General features: G+C 53.7%; 2 protein-coding genes across 2 annotated transcripts; both read right to left on the bottom strand.

Annotated features, from left to right (window-relative positions):
• Positions 1-284: 284 nt before the first annotated feature.
• Positions 285-8,642, bottom strand: VOLCADRAFT_91398 (uncharacterized protein; the record flags this gene model as incomplete). The annotated part of the gene is made up of 12 exons (XM_002950877.1): positions 285-395; positions 1,451-1,495; positions 1,655-1,772; positions 2,080-2,123; positions 2,455-2,620; positions 3,345-3,452; positions 4,181-4,405; positions 5,083-5,387; positions 5,611-6,015; positions 7,024-7,164; positions 7,947-8,206; positions 8,363-8,642. The coding sequence occupies 12 exons, from the start codon at positions 8,640-8,642 to the stop codon at positions 285-287; spliced, it is 2,208 nt and encodes a 735-aa protein (XP_002950923.1).
• Positions 8,643-13,200: 4,558 nt separating this feature from the next.
• VOLCADRAFT_91397 (uncharacterized protein) lies at positions 13,201-21,820 on the bottom strand (the record flags this gene model as incomplete). Its single annotated transcript, XM_002950876.1, has 11 exons — positions 13,201-13,505; positions 14,131-14,264; positions 14,712-15,018; positions 15,432-15,627; positions 16,300-16,375; positions 17,088-17,125; positions 17,977-18,029; positions 18,514-18,549; positions 18,917-19,028; positions 20,660-20,725; positions 21,569-21,820. The coding sequence occupies 11 exons, from the start codon at positions 21,818-21,820 to the stop codon at positions 13,201-13,203; spliced, it is 1,575 nt and encodes a 524-aa protein (XP_002950922.1).
• Between the last annotated feature and the right edge of the window lie 65 nt (positions 21,821-21,885).

The raw sequence follows: 21,885 nt of genomic DNA, 5'->3' as shown, positions 1-21,885 counted from the left end.
CGCACACATACACGCACACAGACCCACAGACACACATAAATATGTACACACACACGCACCTTCGGTATGGCGGCCTCCTGCAGAGCCTCGTAATCGCGATGTCCCCGAGTCCGAAACGACGCTGGCAGCTGCAGCTTCTGCGCCGGCGCTAGCGCGGCTAACTTTGCGTATGCATACTGACGTACGAATTGCCGTACCACCTCACCATCACAGGTCTCGACAGCCGCCTCCGCCGACCGCAACCCCCGAGCCAGGGCCTTCGAACAGAAAAAGCATGCATATTACTAGATAGATAGATAGATACATAGATAGATACATAGATAGATAGATAGATAGATACATACATTCGTGCAAGTGACGATGTGCCCGGATGATATAATTGGAATGGTGTGTGTCTGTGTGGGTGGGGGGGGGGGGGACCATCAGCGGGAACCTTGCGGCTGATGACGTAAGAGGCAACTACTGTAAATTGAATTGTTCTTTTTTATCAGTAATAAGAATGTTTTACAGGCTTCATAAGTCAGCTACCTGACAGCAGCAGCTGGGTGATCTGGGAACCAAAATCAACTCCCTTATCATTCCCAGCCCAGCCCAGCCACCCCTCACTCCCAAACACCCGCACCTGAACCACCGCCAGCGCCGTGTGCGGCCGTACACTCCGGAGCAGCTCCCCGCAGAGAAAGCCCCGCAGCCGCACCGCCAGACTCCCCCTGGCGCCATCTCCCAACAGCGCTCCTCTTTCTCCACCTCTTTCTCCTCCACCCTCCTCCTCTACAAACCCCCGCCGCTCCCTCGATGCGGTACCAACCATGCTGCTGCTGCTGCTGCTGCTGCTGCAGCTGCTGCTGCTGCTGCCGCTATTTCTGGCCGTCGCGGTTGCCTTGGCTCTCGGTGCGGCGATGACGCTATTGCTGCCGTTGCTGTTGTTGTGATTGCTGTTGTTGTTGTTGATCTGGGGGTCCCCCGCGGGCTTGCTTATGCTGGTGGTGGTGGTGATGTTGGTGCTGGTATTGCGGGCGTTTCCGGGGTTGAGGGGGATTGACGAAACATCTGTTCCCAGCAGGCGCGGCTTCTTAGCCGGACTGGGGCCAAAGGCCTGCTTGGCCGCCGCTGCCGTCTGCCGTACTGGAGGTGGTGGTTGTGGTTGTGGTGGTGGTGCTACTGCTGCCATCTCTGATGACGTGGAACGGTCCCGTGCCTGCAACGGTGCATCATCATCTGCCGTCGCATCGTCACCACAACCGTCACCACAACCATCACCATCATCATCATCATCATCTGCTGCTGCCCCCATGTCCTGTTTGGATGCGCATATTTGCAATGTTACTGTATGTACTCTGAGCGACATTGATACACAGACAGGCGTCTGGCGGGGGACCTCACCACGCATGTTCGATAGGGGGCGTTGGGAAACGCACGCCTATGTACATATACATATATACATACATACACTCATCATCAGTGCCAGCAGGCGACAAATGAGCTTTGCTGTATCCTGCCCGGCAGCAGCGGCGGCAGCAGCGGCAGCAGCACAGATTCGGGAAAGGAAGTCACCAATCACACCTGTACACGTTCCCACGTACCGCACTACGGCAAGTTAACCGGGTACAAACACACATACACACATTCACGCATACACACACGCCCATCACACCTGCAGGTCGTCCATCAGCCGCAGCAGCTGGTCCAGAGTGAAGTCATCCCGGGGGGTGGTAGCCAGTCTCCGCCGCCACCACCGCATGGCCCGGAACAGCAGCTCCGTGATACCGAACCTGACACACAAGGGGGTGAGGAAGGAGGGGGGAAGGAGGGGGGAAGGAGGGGGGAAGGAGGGGGGAAGGAGGAGGGGAGGATGGAGGGGGAGGATGGAGGGGGAGGAGGAGGGGGAGGAGGAGGTGAAGAGCTGCTGCCCGGCCTCTATCTGGGTATTCGTACCGGCTATGTCGCTATCGTGACGAGTCCGTAGAAGGTTATTCGTACTGTTAGCCCACCCACCCCAAACCGACAAGCCAAGGCAGCAGCTCTCGTGACTGACCTCATCAGCCAACAGCTTTCTACGAAGTGTCGGCCCAGTCGTACCACCGTAACACGTCAGCAGGCACATCGACACCGGACACGCTCGCCTGCCGTACGAAAAACCGTACAACCGTACAACCGCAGGACAACCTACCTGCACGCAAACCGGGTTGCCGCTCGTGCGCCCTCAACGACGACACCAACACCTCCACTGCTGCCAACACCAGCCTTGTTCCTGTCGCAGGTGCTGGTGCTGCTGCTCCTGACGATGCCGCTGTTGTTGTTGTTGTTGCTGCTGTTGCGTATCGCATTATTATTATTTTTATTATTATTATTATTATCACAAGTAATATGGCTACTGTTTACATTATCAGTACAGCCGGTCGTAGCTCTCGTAGTTTCCAACAGGAGCATCTTTTCCGCGACCTGTATGCAGACCTGTTGCAGGGAAAGCAAGGACGCCGCGACATCGCCATCACCGCCGGGGGCCCTGCCGGGCCCGACGGAGGCTGTTTCTTTCTTATCTTCTGCTGCTAGCGCTGTGACCACCGCCTCCATCACCTCCTCCATATTGCCGGCATCCACCCGGCAGGAGGATGCCGCCCTGTTGCCAAGGAGGTGTGTGTGGGGAGGTGGGGGTGGGGGGGAAGACGGACCACGAGCGATTGAAGCTGATGCCGAGGAAAGACTGATACCAAGAAAGGGTGTGGGGTGGGGTGGGGTGGGGGGGCCCTCTCCTCCGGGCTCGTGTGTGGGTGTACTCGTTACACACCTCATCTATCCGGGTAACGCAACCAGGTGGGGTTGAAACACACATACACGCACATACATACATACACATGCACACATATGAAGCAAGCAAAACATATACCCTAAAACCCTAAAGCCCACAAGCCCACACGCACACGCTCGACGACGACGGCAACATCCACCCACGCCCCCACCCACCCATGCCATGTTCCGCCGCCGCCACATATATATACACACACAACATCACCCAGGAAGATCTAGTCTACCTATATGATGTGCCGTACTGTACGGCAGTTACAACACGACTCCATGTGCCGTACTGTACGATAGTAGGATACGCGACATAAGAGCCCATATGCATATATGTATACGCGCACCTCTGCAAGCGAGATCGCAGACATGCCGTGACATGGTCTCTGCCGCCGCCGCCGTAGCCGCCGCCTCGACCGCCACAGCTGCCACCACCTTCCCCCTCCGCCGCCACGGCTATTTCCGTTCTGCCGCCGCCGACGCCGCCGCCGTCAGCCGAACTCTCCCCTCCCCCCCCCAGCAGCAGCAGCCTCCTGAGCTCCGCCCACAGTCCCAGTGCTGCGGGCAGTTGCTCCAGGGGCAGCAGCGGCGCCAGTCTGGCGGTGAGTGCGGCCACCTCGCGCTGGAGGGCCACGAGCTCCCAGCAGTGCGCCATCCTGCAGGTGGTGGTGGTGGTGGTAGTGGTAGTGGTAAGGGTAGTGGGGGGAAGACGAACCACGAGCGAGTGAGTAGTGGGGGGGAAGACGAGCCTATGCGAGGAAGTGGGAAATGAACTGGGTTCAGGGGGGTTAGGGGGGTTTGGGGGGTTAGGGGTGGGGGGAGTGGGGGTTTTGGGGGGTTTGATGTGGACCAGCAGCGTGTCAAGGTTGTGTCAAGGTACTTAAGGGTTTACGAAAGCGTTATATTAATGTTGTCGTATCCTGTAGGGGGCGTGTATCATCGCCACTACGGGCTCTGCTGTCATCATCATCGTCATCCGCCGATTGGTGCTCTTTTTCGGTAGTGGTGATGTAACAATTGAGGAGGTTTTGAAGGGTTGTAAGGAGGAGTGTGGGATTTTGGGATGCGCTGTGTAGAACGCTGGTAGGTAGGTGGGTAGGCAGGTAAGGCGGTTAGGTAGGTGTGACAACGGTTATGTCGTTGCAAGTTAATGCGTGCAAGTACGAAAAATTGCACAACGTACGTATTTGCTTCCGCAAATCTTATGTAAGTATCTACATGTGTATATAGCCAGACATACGTACAAACAATGTACACACAATGGCACAAAAGTCGTGTATTGGTATGTGTACCCGCAGTACGTACGTCATGTGTACGACACGTAACTTTGAAGGTGGAATAGCTTAATTTGAACGCGGAATCCAGCCAGAACTCGCTCACCCACCTGAAGACCTGTAGCAGGAAACGCGGCTCCCAATCCGCCCGTACATGTGTACGGCCCATCACCCATGCCACTACTGCAGCTACAGCCAGGGGATCGTGGCCGGGTATCGTCATACCCGTACATACACCGCCGCCGCCATGGCCGGTGGTAGTGCCGCCGCCGCCGCCGCCGCCGATGCCACCGTTGTGCGCTTCATCCTCATCACCATCAAGCTCCTCAAAAAAGCTGCGGCGTTATTGCACAGACACAACATACATATTATATGTGTATTAAATATTTAATTTAATAAAAATTTCTATCATGCAAGTTTACAACATTAGACATTATATAGGTAGCCAAGGAGGTCCAAGTTGAAGGTACGGCAGTACGGCAGGCAAGCTCGCAGGTTTTAAAGTACCTGCTTGGTCACCCCTGCTTGTGCATCAAGACCGAATAAGGCAGACTAACCCATCTCGAACCTCCGTACGAATCGTCGTGTTCTTCCGTACATCCGATCATCCCTCCGCCATCAACCGCAAGAGAGTTCATAATAACTATTATTTTACAGTACGGCCAGTACGGATATATTACCTTGTTTATTGTTCTCTCTCTTTGCAACTCCCTCGCGCAACATCGTTTATTCAAATCCTCCTCCTCCACATGCCCCACATACACCGACACTACCCCCAACCCCCACAGTAACCCCCCCCCCCGCCACCTCCTCCTCCTCCACCATCTCCTCCTCCTCCTCCTCCTCCTCCACCACCTCCTCCTCCTCCACCACCACCTCCTCCTCCTCCTCCTCCGACCCCAACTTCAACCTCAACCCCTATCCCACCACCATCCCAGCCCCACCACGGCAGCCCACCGCCCCACCCCTCCCCCTTGCCACTTTGCCGAACCCACCAGTGCCCGAAACCTACTCATCAAAGAGCCCACTCCTAGAGTAAAGCGACAAAGCGGCCGCAAGCGCCTTGCAGGGCCGCGCCGCCGCCGCCGCCGCCACCACCGTTGTACGGGCAGCCGTAGCCTCGCCGCCTCCGTCGCCGTCGCCGCCACCGACACCATCATATCGTCCAGCCGCAGCCGCTGTCCTGGGGCGGGCGAAACCGATCTCTCGAGGCGCCACTTTCCGCAGCCGCTCCACCAAAACCCGACGACACCTCGCCCGGGCCGCGGCCGCGTATTCGTGATAGCACAACGTGGGGCTTATCCTACGTCTCTGATCCTGTTGTTGTTGTTGGTGGTGGTGGTGGTGGTGGTGATGGTGCTGCTGCTGCTGCTGCAACGCCGTCGTCGCCGTACATCCCTGTGTGCCGTATTGTACGGGCATCCACAGCTCACACGAGGTAGGAAAGCGATCCCAGCCACGAACGAAATCATGTATTTTAATAATTTGCATATACATACATACATACATACTGCGGCAGCGGCGGTTGTACGTCACGTACCTGTACTTTGGAAGGAGCCGCAACCGCAACGACCTGGACCTGGGGCTCCACACCTCGCCTCGCGTCACGCACACCCCCCACCAGCGTTACCGTCCCGCCTGATGCCGTACCCAGCGCCCGACGTGCCACGTGGAGTCGTGCCGTACCGAGAAGCTCAACCGTCTCCCAACGACCCGCGGCGGCGGCGGCTCCGCCGCCGCCGCCATCAATACAGACGCGGTGCAGTGACGGCACGAATGAGCCGCCGCCCAACGCGGCGGCACCGCAGCTGCGCTCCCGCGCGCCGTACACGTAAATGTACGGCAATGTGTCATCAGCCATGGCGACGGCATCGTCGTGGTAAGGCGGCGGCGCCGCCGACGATCCGAGGGGGCACTGATCGTCGAGCAGCTCACAGGCGCCCATCTGAAGGCAAATGCGGTGAAGCCACCAGCGGAGGTGACATTCCGGCCGTGGTGCCGCCGCCGCCGCCGCCGTCGCTGCCGTACCCCCGCGAACGCCTCCACCATCGCATACCCCAGGTCCGCTGGACAGCACATACAACCCGCCGCTATTCACAGCTACGGCAGCAACACGTGTCAAGTACGGCAGCGCTGGCCGTACCGCCGGCAGGCCGCCGTGGCTTCCACTGCTGCTGCCGCCGCCGTGTACGGCACCCTGTGATGGACATAGCGACAGGCAATTCCACTCCACCTTGCGGACCACGACGCTGCCGCCGGGGAAGCCGGCGTCATCATCCACGGCATCGCCGCCGCCGCTACCACCGCCGTGATCACCGTCAGCGCCCGTGCCGCCTGCCGGTGCACATCTCCACGCCGCTGCAACTGGCGCCGCCGCCGCCGCCGCAGCAGTCGCAGTCGCCAGCCTGGTCTCCGCCTCCGTTGCCGCCACAGGCTTCACTGCTGCCGCCTCCGCCGGCGGCAACTGAGCCCAGAAACAACACGGCGGCGAGTCCGCCGCTCCGTCGTCCCAGGTCGCTTGAAGTGGTGGTGACAATGGCTGCACCGGGTGGTGGTGGTGGTGGTGGTGGCGGTGCTGCTGCTGCTGTCTCTGCCACGGCGCCAGCACCGCCACATCGCTACCATTCATTCTACTGCTACTACTGCTGCTGCTGCTACTGCCGGAGCGGCCGGCACGGCCGCCAATAAGCCATAGCCGCGATGTGGCTCGGTCCACGACCAAATGATGACCGTACCGAGCTGACGGCAGCGGGCACGGTACTGAGGCGCATCCCCCGCCGCCGCCGCCGCCACTTGCATCCATAGCCGCTGCCGCAGCAGTTGAGGCGGTGGCTGTAGCGCTGGCCGTGCTAGCGGTACGCCACCAGGCTTGTGAACGTGACGTCGCAGTACCAACCGCCGCCGCCGCCGCCACCGATTCGAGACCGCTGCTGCTCTCCTGATGCACCCGCACCCTGCCGTACATGTCGTATTCGCCGGGACGATTTGGGTCAGGCTGCAGTACAAAGGCACGCAGCTCGTCGGTGGCCTCCCCAGCTGGTGAGATGCCCCCATGAACCAGGATGCATCTGCCGTACTCTACAGCCGCACAGCCCTGCAGTAGCAGCCGGTGGTGGAGGCAGTAGCGAGGGGTGATGGGAAAAAGGCAATGTACGATATTTTACGTACGCGGCGGTTGTCGTTTAGTTAATGGCAGTCTGCATTACCGATGGGAGCGAGGACGCAACGCACGTGCTCAAACACATATGGGGGAGGTTTTAACTGCCTGCTGCCGAGCTGACTTATTGATAGGGGGAGAGGGGGATGGGAGAGGTAGAGGGAGGGAGAGGTAGAGGGGGGAGGGAGAGGTAGGGAGGGTGGGAGCATGGACACGACAAAGGACAAGGGCTTCCCCTTGGAAATGGAGAGGATGCTATCAACAAGAAATGACCAGGAAACCGAACTAGGAAAGCTTTCTTAGAGAGTAATGGCGATTTCTGTGAAGTGCAAATGAACCGAAAAGTGAATGAGAGGCAGAAAATTGAAAATTGAAAACGAAACGCGATCCAAACGCGATCCAAACGCGATCCACACGGGGCGGGAACCTCACGCACCACGAACCTGCAAGGGTGGGAGCGTGCACGCCGCTGCGACCGGCGGTGCCGCGGCTCGGATTAGCTGCCTCCGCCAAAAAGGAGGAGAAGAAGGGCCAGCCCTTCTCTCCGGCCCCGGCCCCGCCGCTGCTGCTACTGCTGACGCCGCCGCCGTTACAGACCCGCCGGAGGAGAGCGCTACAGCCGCTGCTGCCGAGCCGCCCAGCAGCAGCCGCATAGGGCCCACCAGAGGCTGAAGCTCTTTGGCTTCATGCACACGGCTGTGGTCGAGAACATCCCCTACCTGAGCTGTAGCAGGAGCAGCAGTCGCGGTGATGGCAGTAGCAGCACCGCTGCCATACCGTGATCGGGCAAAGGAGCCTTGCCGCTGCTCAGAGCAGCAATTGTCAACGTCAGCGTCATCGTCCGTGTCGTAGTCCTCGGCTTCCATCGCGTTGGAGAGCGGCCGGCGGGAGGGCCGATGGGGTGCTGCATGGGGTGATGGTGCCGCGCTGCCGCCGATGATCAAATGGGTGCGGTGGCGATACGACAACAGCCGGCCTCCTGCGGTTAGTTAGGTAGGTAGGTAGAGCGGTAGGTAGGTAGGTAGGGCAGATGGATAGCTAGGTAGGGAGAGAGTTAGGGACGAGCTCGTCAAGAAACCCGGCAATACTTATATATCCGGATTTTCTCTCTATGGCAGCTGCAGCCCTTTCTCACCAGCGAAAGCGCGATCGCAGATGAGGCCGTTCTCTACGACCGCTGTGGCTGGTGTCGCGTCGCAGCACAAACGCTGTAGCCACGAATAAAAGTACGCTGATGTGGATGACGACGCTTCTAGAGCTTCGTTAGGGTGGATTGTGGCTGGTGGTTTCCCTTCCCGGTTGTTTAGACATTTTTGCAGCACGGCCCGGGCGTGGGGCGTCAGCAATTCCCAGTCGAGGTCTCTCCGCAGGTTAACATAAGCTTCGCCAGCATGGAAAGTTTGAAAAGACGTCATAGGCGGCCTAAGCCTATGAGAAAACCGATACAATCAAGAACAGCCCAAGAGCAGCCGTGAAGCTAACCGAATAAATCTCTCTAAATGCTTAGCTTATAGAATGTTTGGACTCCGTAATGTGAATAGGCGCAATTAACGGCTTACCAAGCCGTTGTCTGTCAAGAGCCCATTTGAAAGCAGAACTATAGTTTTGCACCTAATTGTAGAAGGATTCCTATATTGTTGAGTGCGTGAAATGTTTACAGTCCAGATGTCGCTTCAGGGCATCTCCCCGTGCACGGCATGGCCATTGGCAATCAAGGGCTGCACCCGTGCGTACCGTCACCAAAGGGCCACCTAACTCACCGACACTTCGCAGAGCCTGGTAGGCACATGGCGCTGGGGAATTGTTGTCACACCATGCGAACCTTCGTCGCTAAGTATGATGAGTACCCCATGCTAGCTAAAACGCCGGAAATGTTTAAAGTGCTCGTACTATCGGGCTCCGAGACCAGGCCTCGGCTCCTTTAACTAGCAGACTGGGAATTACAAAGCAAAGGTCGGCAAAACTTTCAGTCACTGCTGCGTACAACCGTGAATTTGTTTGCTGTCTGCCGGCTGTTTCCCGGTCAGTTTCACGACGACCAGCCCGTGAAGTCGCCGAGACGCCACGCCCAGCACCAGAGCATTTCAATAATGGTGGTATAATTACTGTCGCTATGCATACAAACCAGAGTCAGTTTTCATCCTGGCACATAACGCTTGAAATCGCACGGTCAAAGTTGTTCCTAGCTAAGTTTGGGGGCCCTGCGGAACTAGAACGGCTACGTAAGGAGTTTTTCGGGCCTATTCCTGCTCTCTGAAGGACCCCCAGTCAGGCTCCTTTTTGGAATTTCTGCTGCGGGTACAGCTGTACGACCCGCAGGACCTGCAGCCCATGCCAACCTCTGAAGCAAAGGCAACACCGAGGGACCGAATGCTCGCTCCGCGTTTATAGCAACAGTTGATTAACGTAAAAGGCAGAGCCCCGCGGTGCGGAGCTCACACGAGAATATCAAACCCGTCTAGAGATCAACCCCGAGCACGAATTATAATATATAATGTGTGTCTGCGCGCGCGCGCGTCGGTTTGGGGTTTGCGGTATCTTTACCGTCGTCATGTGCACTCGGTCTTTTCCTTCCGTTTCTATCTGTTTCTTAATTTGCCGCAGCATGTGTGTTCGTAATCCTACGGCGGACTCTTTCGCGACACCGCACCTGGGGCGTGATGAGGTCCCTATTGTGTGCGGAAAAGGTGGACTTCCCGTGCAAATTCCGTATCAAATTCCGCACCAAACTCCATGCCTCTCAGCCGAATTTGGACTCAAAGCCGTTACATCCTCAACCTATCCCATGTCTCTTGTACTTGTACACAACAAGCAAATTTTCGCTTTTTGCCATGTCGTTCCTTCATAATCTGAACTAGTGGAAACACCTGTGCTTCATGGCGGGCACTCAGGACTTGGGGCCGTTCATCCACTTTAGCTGCGGGTCCCGTTCATGCATCGTTTCCGCATTTGGCATGGCCGAGGTGAAGAGCCTGATCGCTCAGCTGGTGCTGCGGCACAAGATGAGGCTGGTCGGCGGGCCAGGGGCCCTGCAGCAGCACCTCTTCATATCCTTGCGCTCGGCGTCAGGTACGGTAGGAAGCCTGTGTTTACGCTGTGCTGGGGGTTGTCACCTTTTGCCGGATGCCTGTTTTCCTTCGATTCGTCGGAAAGGGATGGCCATTATTTGAGCGCGCGCAAACTTAAAAATACGGCACCGTTGACCCCCACCGTTGGCGTGTAAGGGTTACTTGTGTTGTAAATAAACGTGCGTTTTTAAATACTCGTCACTCCTGCCTCACAATACACGCCTGGCAAGCTTTTCTGAAAACTTCCATGGCACACGCCCTCACAGCCGCTGGCTCTACTCTTCAAGAGTCCGGAGCCTCCAGACTGGACAAACATAAACACACATCAACCAAGAAAATGCGGCCCCCATGACACAATGGGCCTGCTGCGCAATCCCCATGGACCACGGCCGACCGCAGAGTAAGGGTGCATTGCGCCTAGCGGTTAATGATCGCCTACATGTGTTCTAGGACATTCGGAAAACAAGGCTGCCAGCAGCAGAGGCGACTGCAGCACCTGCACCTGCACCTGTCAAATGTGGGACATCAAATCATCGCAGCTTGTTAATAAAGCCAGCGAATGCCGTGTCGCCAGCAACATTCGTCACCACCGATGCGATGGCAAGTAAACCCCCTCCCCCCCATTAAAAGCTAAATGTCAAGAAACCAAATCCTCCCTGCCATCTCGCGCTCTCCATTCGCGCTTTGTGTTTTTTTCCCCGCGTGCGGATCGAAAACTGGAGTCTATACATAGCACGCAATACCGACCACATAAACAAATGCAACGTCCCCTTCCAATTGCAAGCTGTGCGCATCGTAGCACTTATATTTATATCAATAGCAGCGTCCTTAAGCGTATATGGAAGATACAATGGTACGATACCGTACTCCCAGAAAACATTCGTGTCCATATATTCTGGAGGTACCTCGAATTTATGGCACGTAATGATTATAGCCTTGTCGAATCAGCGGCGCCCCCGAATTCGCGTGCGCTCCAAGACCACTCTCCAAAACAGCTCTGCAACAACCTTACCCCCACAACCTCACCCGTTGGATCTCCGTATACAAATTTTAAGGACTGATTCGCGTTGGTGATTAACCTGAGCAGCACGTGAATGCCGTAGAGCGACCTGACGGATCCCAGGTTCACAGGTGTTCAGAGTTTTTGGTGGAGTGAAGTAAAAATCACAGAAGTCTGTCCGCCGTCGACGGCCGTGTCCCTGAATGTTTTTGCACCATATTTGTAAATTATCGCCGACCGGACCCCAAATTTCAAAAAACACCAAAAATTGCCAAGGCTATTTTTAGGGGTGCCTTTAACATATGGACCACGAATTGCATTTTTTGGCAGTGCGGTATTTTACGGGGATGGGACGATACGATCACATGATTATATGGGCCCAACCAAGTGCTTACATGCATAATAAGCTAATTACTTATACGCTTATGATAATATACACAAAATTATATTGCCCCTATATTGCATCGCATTCCAGCGCTTCGGGCATGCGGCGGCTCAAGTGATCAAGTACGGATGCGGTACGGTTAGCGCTCCTGTAGCAAAGCACGTACGGGTAAACGCCGTCCTCTCCACAGCGCTCGTTATGGCGTTTAAATCCTGGAAGATGAAGCTATATATTATTACGTTCCAACGCAATATACAAACTGTAAAAAACGGGTTCTAAGGAGTTGCGGTTTGTACAGTGCGTGTACAAAATCGAGCCGCGCGCGCATGCGTTCCCCTAGGGTCTATAATGGCGCCATTATAGAACCTAGGGAACGAAGGCGGTAGTAATCTTGGGTTTTGAAAAGGAAACAGATCCAATTTCCGCACACTCTGCACGCATAGACACGCGCACGCACGCACCCACGCATGGACGCACGCACGCTCCTTTAATCGTCAAAATCACATGCCTACATACGGCGACCATCAAGAGCAGGTACAAATCTGATATGACCCACGCGCGCAAACACAGTCGCTATCCCATGCTTAAATAATAAGCAGGAAATAAAGCACAGGGCAACGTACAGCCGCCTGCTGCATCCGCCGCCTGCTGCCTGCTTCAGCGGTGCTAAAAGGAGTAGTACTACATTGCTGGTAACAAACATGCTGATGATGTCTTCACCGATGACCGTTGTTGGTGGCGGATTTGGAGCCAGTTTTAGGTTGACGAGGTGGCGGCTTCGGAGGCCGCCTCGGAGGCGGGCGTGGGCCCATGGCAGGGGACGGCGGCGGCATCGGCAGGTTCGCCTTTGACGGCACCTGCAGACATCATAAATATTCACGCAACCACGATAAAAACAATAATGCGTGGATGCCTGGAGTTTTATCTCTCTAATTTCTCTCTCTTTATATAATATAAGGGAGGGTAATACATATATAGGGAGACGGCTTTAGGGTTATTTTACGTTTTGGGGTCCTAGGGTTGTTTGGTGCTTCGCGTGGACGTGGTTGGCAGCGGAGCTTCACCAGCAGTCATGTCGCGGTCGTTGGCAGTTGATGGTGGCGTGCGGCGTTAGTTGGATTCTGGTAAGCCACCAAGCAACACGGCAAGGAGCCAGGGTGCTAGCATCAGGCAAGCGCTCTCAGTACGTGGGCCCAGGCCGTGTATCCATTTTGGATGCCTCAGGCACAGATCATGATCATGATCATGTGCTAGCGGGGGGGAGTAACAGCTGCTGAGGCCTTGCCAGATATTCCAACCTGCCCCCGCTGCTGTACTTGCCACAAATTTGTTACCCTAAAACCCTAAAACCCAAATTTTTAATAAGGCAGGAAATTTAAAAAAATAAATTACATTTAATTAATTTAATTTAATGGTATACGAGTCATAGAAGTTGGAAAAAGAAAAATCCCAAGGTACTAATAAACTACATTTATAATAATAGAAATGGAAGTTAGTTAAACTTAATGAAGTGAAACAAACTAAAATGAAACAACGCGACGCGGACACGGGGGCTGCCCCAACCCAATCGGTACGAACAGATGACGTACCGGTAGCGGCGGCGGCTTCGGCGACATCAACTTGAGCCAGGCAGGATTCAAATTTGATTGCAGGTTGCCCTCGAAATGGCCCACCACCGCCACCGCCCAGCGCTGCGGCCTGCTCGGATCAAGCTCCCGGGATGGCAGCGAAGCTGCCCTCACTCGGATTCGAAGCGACGCGCCCGCAGGCGGTGCATTCAGGCGGACCCGCTCCACTGTGTTTACCACGTCGGGTCGCGGGTTGGCTGTGAAGGGAGCGGAGGGGAGGGAGGAGGGGAGCCGAGGGGAGGGGAGGGAGGGGAGGGAGGAGGCGAGATGCAATTGGTTTACTTGCGAAGCACGGAGGAAAATAAATTACCCAGAGAAGCGAGGATGGGCAAGGATGTACCGTCTATTAGCGCACAGAGGTACACGTAGGTACAAAGGTATGCACCTCGCTCGTCACCTCAGAGGGAAGACCCCGGCATGGTAACTGGTAACAGTCAGTTAGTCAGTTGCAAGGAAAAACAAAAAAACAGAAAAAACAGAAAAACAGACGGGAGCACCCCAATTATACCGTTGTTGCCATTCTCCACGGCAACCCCGCCACGGCAGACATACAGACGCACCGATACACTGGAGCACCGCAGACACCATCAACCGCTAAAACCGCCCGAACCGCACGGGACTCCACACACAGCACCGCCCGCAACTCCCGCAGCGGTTACAGCGGTTACAGTGGTTACAGTGGTTACGGCGCCCTTCCACCCCCGGGGCACCAGTAATTACTCTTCGGGAGTCTGGAGCCCACTGTAACAACCACACACACACAGTTACCGCATCAGGGAGGGGACAAGGCTGGAAATATTAATTGGGCCCGATGTGTCCTACCCGAATTAATTTCGCTGTTGCCTAAATAGGCGACATCGTTTACCAGCAGCTCCAGATCCAAATTATTGACCAGCACTGACATGGAGTTTGGGTCGCCTGGGTAGTCGTAGTAGGCCAGGACCGCTGTTACGGGGCTGGATACATAGGCGTTTGTATGTGTGTTTGTACGTACGTATGTATGTCATCCGGGAAGGAGAGAAAGCGGGAAGAGGGAAAGGGAAAGGGTTTTAGGACGTTGATAGCGGTGAGGGACGGTATAAAGCACGCAAGTAATGTAGATGTATATGATGCGGCTGATGCATGTACGGATACAGAACATCTCAACCGATTGTCTGTTGTATGTGTATGTATGTATGTGTGTGGGGGGGGTTTGGGGGTTTGGGGGGGGGGGAGAAAAACACGCCTCCACATGTTACTGCTGGCCGGTATGGACCATACAACATGTAATGCCATGGTCGACGCACCCAATGTACGGCATATACTGATATACATCTGATGCACGGCGGCGCCCACGATATGCGGCGACCCATAAATGTACAACACATGAACCCACATGTGTACGACACAACGCACTCACGTACCCTGTTCCGGTGGCGGTAATGCCGCCCACGCTTACGGACTGCCCGGCAGCCGTGAACTCTCCGCGGTCTACCAGCTGCAGACGGACCCGTGGGTCGGTAAAGCCTCGCAATGGCAGGGAGCCAGCCAGGTTGAGGCGGCCCCAGCCCTGGTAGCCGTCGGGACCGCGGCCCATCTGGACGCCCGCGTTTAACGCCCAGCCGCCCTGCGGACATATAGAATGGGAGTAGAGAGTACGACGCAGTACGACACGGTACGGCAGTGTACGGCAAAGGTCAAGACAACTCAGAAGGTCGCTCTGATTGAAAGCTGTACACGGGCGGAGAGAGAGGATGGATGTACTACGAGCCGGGGGTCTCAGCCTGCCCCGCATCGATACGCGGTGGTTGCAAATAAACATTTTTCTTTATTTGCTATATCCCCGCCCCCCCCCCGGCAGCTTGGATCATATGGCTGGCAAGTAATATGCACAAGTCAGGAAAGCCGCGTAGAAAACGTGTCAATAAAGTTTAGGGAAAGCAGCATGCTGCGTTGTAAAAATTATCTGCGTAATACGCATTCAAAAAGTCAGCAAGTAGGACGCCTTAATTGCGTATGCCCTAGTAATTCATCATCTTTTGCATGCGAACGTGTTAGCAGAGAACACCAACACCGGCAGGTACGGGATGGGACACTTTAGAAAATAAAAGTACGGCAGAAACACACTGTGATCGTACACTCACCTCCAAGGACTTGGCACCCGCGATGAGGAGCGCCTGACGGTATCCGGATAGGCGAGATGCAAACAACATCGCTTAATTTTAATTTCAGAATTTTTATTAGTTTGACTTTATTGCGGAATATGCAAAATTGCAGTTGTCGGGAATTTCTTTTGGAAGAGGAAAAGCCATCGAGAGCCACGAAGGGAGAGCGAGGGGGCTGCGGAGGGTTTTAGGAGGAGCAGCAAATGTGCGTTACAGATAAAGAGACAGAAATATCCACTCCTGCCACCTGCTGCTCAACCATTAATGGCCGAGACAGAAATGGAGACAGGGTCGCGCCACCAGCAGCAGCAGCAGCAGCAGCAGCAGCAGCAGCAGCAGCAGCAGCAGCAGCAGCAGCAGCAGCTCCCAGCGAGATAAATTCAGCAGGAAAGAAGACGAGCTATCAGGAAGAAAATCACTGAAGGGAGCAATCGATGGCAATTAATTGCAACCGATATTGCTTGCTGTAGCGTTATTGCCAGGCATGATGCACGCGCACGCAGAACAATAAAAGTGATGATTAGTACACATCACGAATCACATCTCGGGGGTAAAGCGGTGTGTCGTAGACATTATCGTCGTATGCTTTCCTTTTCCAGGGTTTCCGGTGCGTCTTACAGACGGGCGGGTACCGGTGATGTCTTTGACTTTACAGTAGTGAGAAGCCATCCATTATTGGATGACTTACGCACCAACGCCTGTAAAATATTTTGATCGCCTACCGATCGTGCGCTGGTACACAATTAGATAGGTCCGCTCTATTATACCACGTCCATTCTATTATATACCAGTGTGCGATCTAAAGACGATATTTCGCAGACGAACTTACAAGCGCACACATACATACCTTGAGGAGTATGCCTGAGGGCGTGAATGGCGCAGAGGTCGAATCGTTCCGGGCGCCAGTTGGGTAGAAGCCATTCCTGTGCATGCGTAATAAGAAGCGTGGCCGGGAGGACTTAAATATATTTTGAGGACTGCGTAGAGTTTCGGAGCGCAGTTGGTCGTACGGCATGTATGTGCAAACGAGCATTTCCATATTGATCGCACTGTTAGGTGTCGAGACGTTTTGAATACCAATTGAAGGTTTATATTTAATGTAATATATATATATATAACTTCACGTATATGTATACACATATTTATACATGTATGTGTACATATATGCATATCTATATACAACCGGTTGTGGTGGTAGAGTTTCGCATGCTGAGTTGGTGATGATATCGATGGCTGATCTGTCTCTACGGATGTCGGGTGACTGGATGAGGCGGGGTCTGGTTAGCAGGACTAAAACGACCATCGGTTGTACGGTCGAATTATCTTTCAGTATATACTGTCCATGACCTCACGGCTTTGACGAAACCCCCCGCACTCGTGCGGCACTTGTAACTTGTAATTTGTAACTCGATAACACAATCGTACGCGTGTTATAGGGTAGTAGTGTAGTAGAATAGCATGTTTTGGGTTTTGCGTAGGCTTGGTTCCACCACCGGTGCATTGGAGATCATTGGAGCATGCCGACGGCCTGACGACCACGCCGGATCCAGAACCAGTTCCGTTCCCGTTTCGTATTTCCAGTTGCCGTCCAGCAAGCTGCTCGTGTTGCCAGATTATCTCCGGTAGTTGCCGTACCTGAGGTACTGCCGCAAGAGTGCTGCATGACCAGCGGCCTGCGGGGCCACGATGCCAGCAGCAGCACCAGCAGCACCAGCAGCACCACCACCATCACCATCACCATCACCAGCAGCACCAGCAGCACCAGCAGCACCAGCAGCACCAGCAGCACCAGCAGCACCACCACCATCACCAGCAGCACCAGCAACACCAGCACCAGCAAGAGTAGTAGCAGTAGCAGCAATAGCAGCAGTAGCAGTAGCAGCAGCAACAGCAGCAGCACACGAAGCGACGTCCATGCACATGTGGCGAAACGCAGGCGTGTACACACATACACATACAGACGATGACGCCTGCATCCAGCATCTATCAGGGAAATGCCGTGGACTAATACGTGGATATTCGTAGCACCGGTACGGGAAAGTATGGTGTAGTCGTACAGTCTTCAGGGCAGATGGTGTTTCCGTGTCTTGCCCAAACCCAACTAGTCTTGCTCATAAAGTACGGATAGCCAAAAGATTAAGATGAAAATAAAGATGAGAGTAAAAAGGAAGAGGATGGACAGGGGGAGTAAAAGAAGACGGAGATAATGAATATTTGTACTAATAAGCAGGCTAATAATATATTAATACAGTAAAATAATAATAATAATAATAATAATAATAATAATAATAATAATAATAATAATAATAATAATAATAATAATAATAATAATAATAATAATAATAATAATAATAATAATAATAATTTGCCGTACGCCCACCAAATGTTGAACGATACAGCAACAGCCGAATCAGTGAACAGCAGGTGATGAATTGATAACGGACGGACAAACAGACAAACAGACAGACAGACAGACAGACAGACAGACAGACAGACAGTCAGACAGACAGACAGACAGACGCACCAGAGGAGTCGCTGCCGATGTCCCCGAGTATTCTTGTGAATTACAGGAGCTCCCTGCATACGACGTAGTACGAGTTACAAATGCATCAAAGAGGCGCACATGGCGGGGGGCCCATGTTGCGATGATGGCGTTATTAAATTGCCGCTCGGAAAGTCAGAAGGCCTCGGCAACGCATAAGGGCGATATACGGCCTTCGGGTACATTGGACGAGCTTTGGGGGCTACACGGTGGCGCACGTACGAGGGGTTTAGGGTCTTGTGCATGACGTGGAAGCCATTACGTGTATCAGGCTGCGGGGCTAAATATTGCTATACAATAAAACCAGCTACTCTGTCGTATCCTGGAGGGCACATCAAGGGATTTGCATTCACCGATCGGTACCTTTCCAAGGTCGTGATATGACCCAATCTTTGCTAAGAGCAGGAACAGCTACAATTTGTGTTGTAATCGCACGTACAGTTTTGCTATTCCGCACAGTTTTCTGCTACAGGAATAGCATAAACCGATGCTGCACATCTCACGGTCGGTCGCACTTACGTCTAGTGGACGGGGACGTAGTCGTAATGATGAATCCTGCGGGAGATGGTGGGTTGGCAGGGGTTAGGTTCCGGAACGATGTGGAGGTGGCGGAGTGAGCATGTGCGCGGGCCACCGTGGGTTCCGCTCATCCAGACGGATACATCCTCGCGTTCTTATTTTTTGGTTGTTGTTGTTGTTGTTGTTGTTGTTGTTGTTGGGAAGGATGTTCAGACAATGCGTAATTTGAAAGTCTCCTGAATGAAGGGCCGTGGCCCGCTCGTAGTGAGGGCTCGTAGGGGGGCCTGCCACATCCAAAACCTTTAAGCGGAATGGAACGCATGCAGACAGAAAGACAGACAGACAGTCATGGAGACAGACAGACATGCAGACGGACGGACAGACAGACAGACGCGCAACGTACCTGGGGCGATGATGTCGGGCTTGATGCGGCCATCTGCATTTATCGTTGGGGGGGGAGAAACCAAGGGGATTTCCAAGCGGCCGTTATGCACGGAGAGGCCACGGAGCCAAACCTGGTTCGATCGGTGGGTCGGTAGACTGTAGGTGGCCAACGCCATTCTCTACAAGCAACCTGTCCCACCTAGCCACATCTAGCCATCTGTGCTGGGGCTCAACCCAGGCCTCCCACCTCATCGGCCCTATGGACCTCTGGCATGTGCCTGGGGCCGCTTTGTCCGGCCCCTCGATCGCCAGCCCCCACGTAGAGATTGAGCAATCCCCTCACACACCGCAACGGCCCCCAGAGCTCGGCAGTGCAACCCGTCCACATGCACTCCTCCACCCGAACTCCCCGCATGCACACATAAGCAGTTCAGAAGCGCCGTACAGTACGTTGCATATATGCGTTACACCTTCTGGGGTTGTGTTACTCGCTCTCCAAAGGTGTATGCGAGCCCTGAAGGGGTCCAAGGGCTAGCCGAATGCTGCCCAACATACATACATCACCGTACTTATGCTTAAGGTTAGGCACTACTGATAGAGCACGCACCAATGCCCCCGGGAGATCCCGGGATCGAGACCTGTCAGGGTCGAATATCCTTCCGATGGTGGAAGGTAAAAGTGCCCCTAGTCAATGGGAGGTGGTGACTTAGGATAAAGTTAACCTGCGAGCTGACTAGGATCGGAGTTGAGCGAGCCGCCGTCGATCCGGCAGATTCCGTTGGATGCCGATGGTGGGTACGGAACCTAAGCAATCCACTAAGAAGTTGGCTAGGGTGATTAGATGCGGGTGCCCCGAAATACCGGGGAAGGCAGGGTCTGCCGGGTAGCGGCCGCAGGGTGAAGATATGACCCCCCCTGTTCCACACATCATATATCCATTGCCGCCCGGAATAACCCAGGAAAACTCCTTTCCAATAGCCCTTACCCAACGTTGGGCCCCAGCTGCTGAATTCAGCAACTGCGTTGCTTTCCACAGGTACCTGTATGTATGTATGTATCCATGTATGTAATATATGGTGGGCGGGGCAAACATCGGCAGTGAGTGCACTTAACCACAGATTTCATCATTAGGGTTTGTTAAATAAATAGTAGCGTGTAATCCGCGATTCTCACACATGTACGTATGAAACCCTAGCAAGCTATCTGAATTGTTGGAAACGTTTTCGTTTTCGTTTTCGTTTTCGTTTTCGTCACGTATTCCACACCGCAAAATGAAGGTCCTAACTAAGACCTCCCTATAGCTACCTCCCCCGGCAAAATAGACCGCCGGGAATGCAGTAGCTGGACGCTGAAACGGCCTCGAGATGCTGGTGTCAAGCGCTTAACGCATACTTGTATATGATATGTTTGCCGTACTATATATCAGCAACTACAGGGAATCACAAAAAATAGTACGGTTATCTTCCAATGACGTACTGCCGCACGGAGTCGGGCGCAGTAATCGAGGCACTGCTGATGTTCCTGCTTTGCTGCTGCTGGTTGTTGTTGTTATTATTATTATTATTATTATTATTATTATTATTATTATTATTATTATTATTATTATTATTATTATTATTATTATTATTATTATTATTATTAGTTGTAGCATTTACAGCAAGTAAAGCTTCAACATCGCATTGCACGACTGTAACTTCGACAAAGCACGGGCGTACGGGAGACTAATATTAAATGCGGCCAAGTACGGCCCTCTAAGGCTTACCTCGCGGTATGTGAGATTGAGTTTGCCACCTTCATAAATAAATCCCACCATCCAAAGTCCAACGGACTGCGGATGGATGAAGAAATGGGAACGAGGGTGAAGGTGAAGGTGGATGTGATAGGGGATTGTGAAGCCGGGCGAGGATGAGGTCGTAAAATAATGGAGGCGATGACGGGAATAAAACATAAGGGCTGCACCAGTTCTGGCGTCAACTAGCGTGATGGAGGCGGGGCGTCGGTTGGTGTAAACGTCAATACGCCGTCATGAAGTCGCATACCAAGAGGCACAAATCATGGATCGGGCCATGCACAGAACGATTGTTGGTATCTGGCTGCGTTCACGAACCATTATCACTGCATTAGGCCGCCGACCTATGCGTGTGGTTGGGACACCTTTGGACCTCACCATACCCCATTTTACAGGTAGTGGACAATAATTTGCTTTGCGCGAATCCCCGATCATAGACGAGGAGGACAAACGGTAATTATTTCAAGTGAATCTCAAGTCGCAGAAGGGAAGGCTAGCAATCTTGTGTACATTCGGCCGCACTTCCTGTCACTGAGGCAGCACTAATTTACCGGAGGCACCTATAGCTAGCCGGCACGAGGTTCTTATCAATAATAGGGGAGAGCCATGTCGGCAAACCTCCCTTGCTGGTACCAGCAGTGCTAGTCCAGTCTTCGATGCTGTTGAAGAGGTGTGCGTGTCGTCAGAAACCCATCAGTACCTTTTTTCTGATATCTTTCATGCAGCGTCAGGCGATGTGCCCTTTGGCCCTCGCCTTCTTTGCTCCCAGCTGGCATAGACGTTTGGTAGCCCGCTGTAACAACGACAACATCAACAATAACAACAACATGCCACTACTGCCACCTTACCACATCATTTCGCCGTACACTGACGTACACTTACCGAATCCACCATGGATAAGGCAAGTGAATCTACCACGAGGCTGTTGTTGCTGTCTACAGGCGACGGCAGCTCTAGGAGACTGTTTGACAAATCCTGGATTAGTATCAGCGCCGCCGCACCGGCTGCATTGACATTCACTGCCTTTTGCGCCAAATCGCATTGGCCAACGCGCGCCAGTACGACAGCGCCCCGTACGGCAGAGCTTGGGTTCCGGAGTGAAGAACAGGCGTCGACGGGAAGTGCAACCACCATGGGAATAGATGCCTGCAGTAATACATGTATATTAAATTTCACGTGTAAACTTATTCATTTCGATA

Source organism: Volvox carteri (genome assembly GCF_000143455.1).
Source record: "Volvox carteri f. nagariensis unplaced genomic scaffold VOLCAscaffold_21, whole genome shotgun sequence".
In the NCBI taxonomy this organism is placed as follows: domain Eukaryota; kingdom Viridiplantae; phylum Chlorophyta; class Chlorophyceae; order Chlamydomonadales; family Volvocaceae; genus Volvox; species Volvox carteri.
Note: the sequence above shows the minus strand (reverse complement) of the source record. Positions and strands in the feature narration are given on the sequence as shown.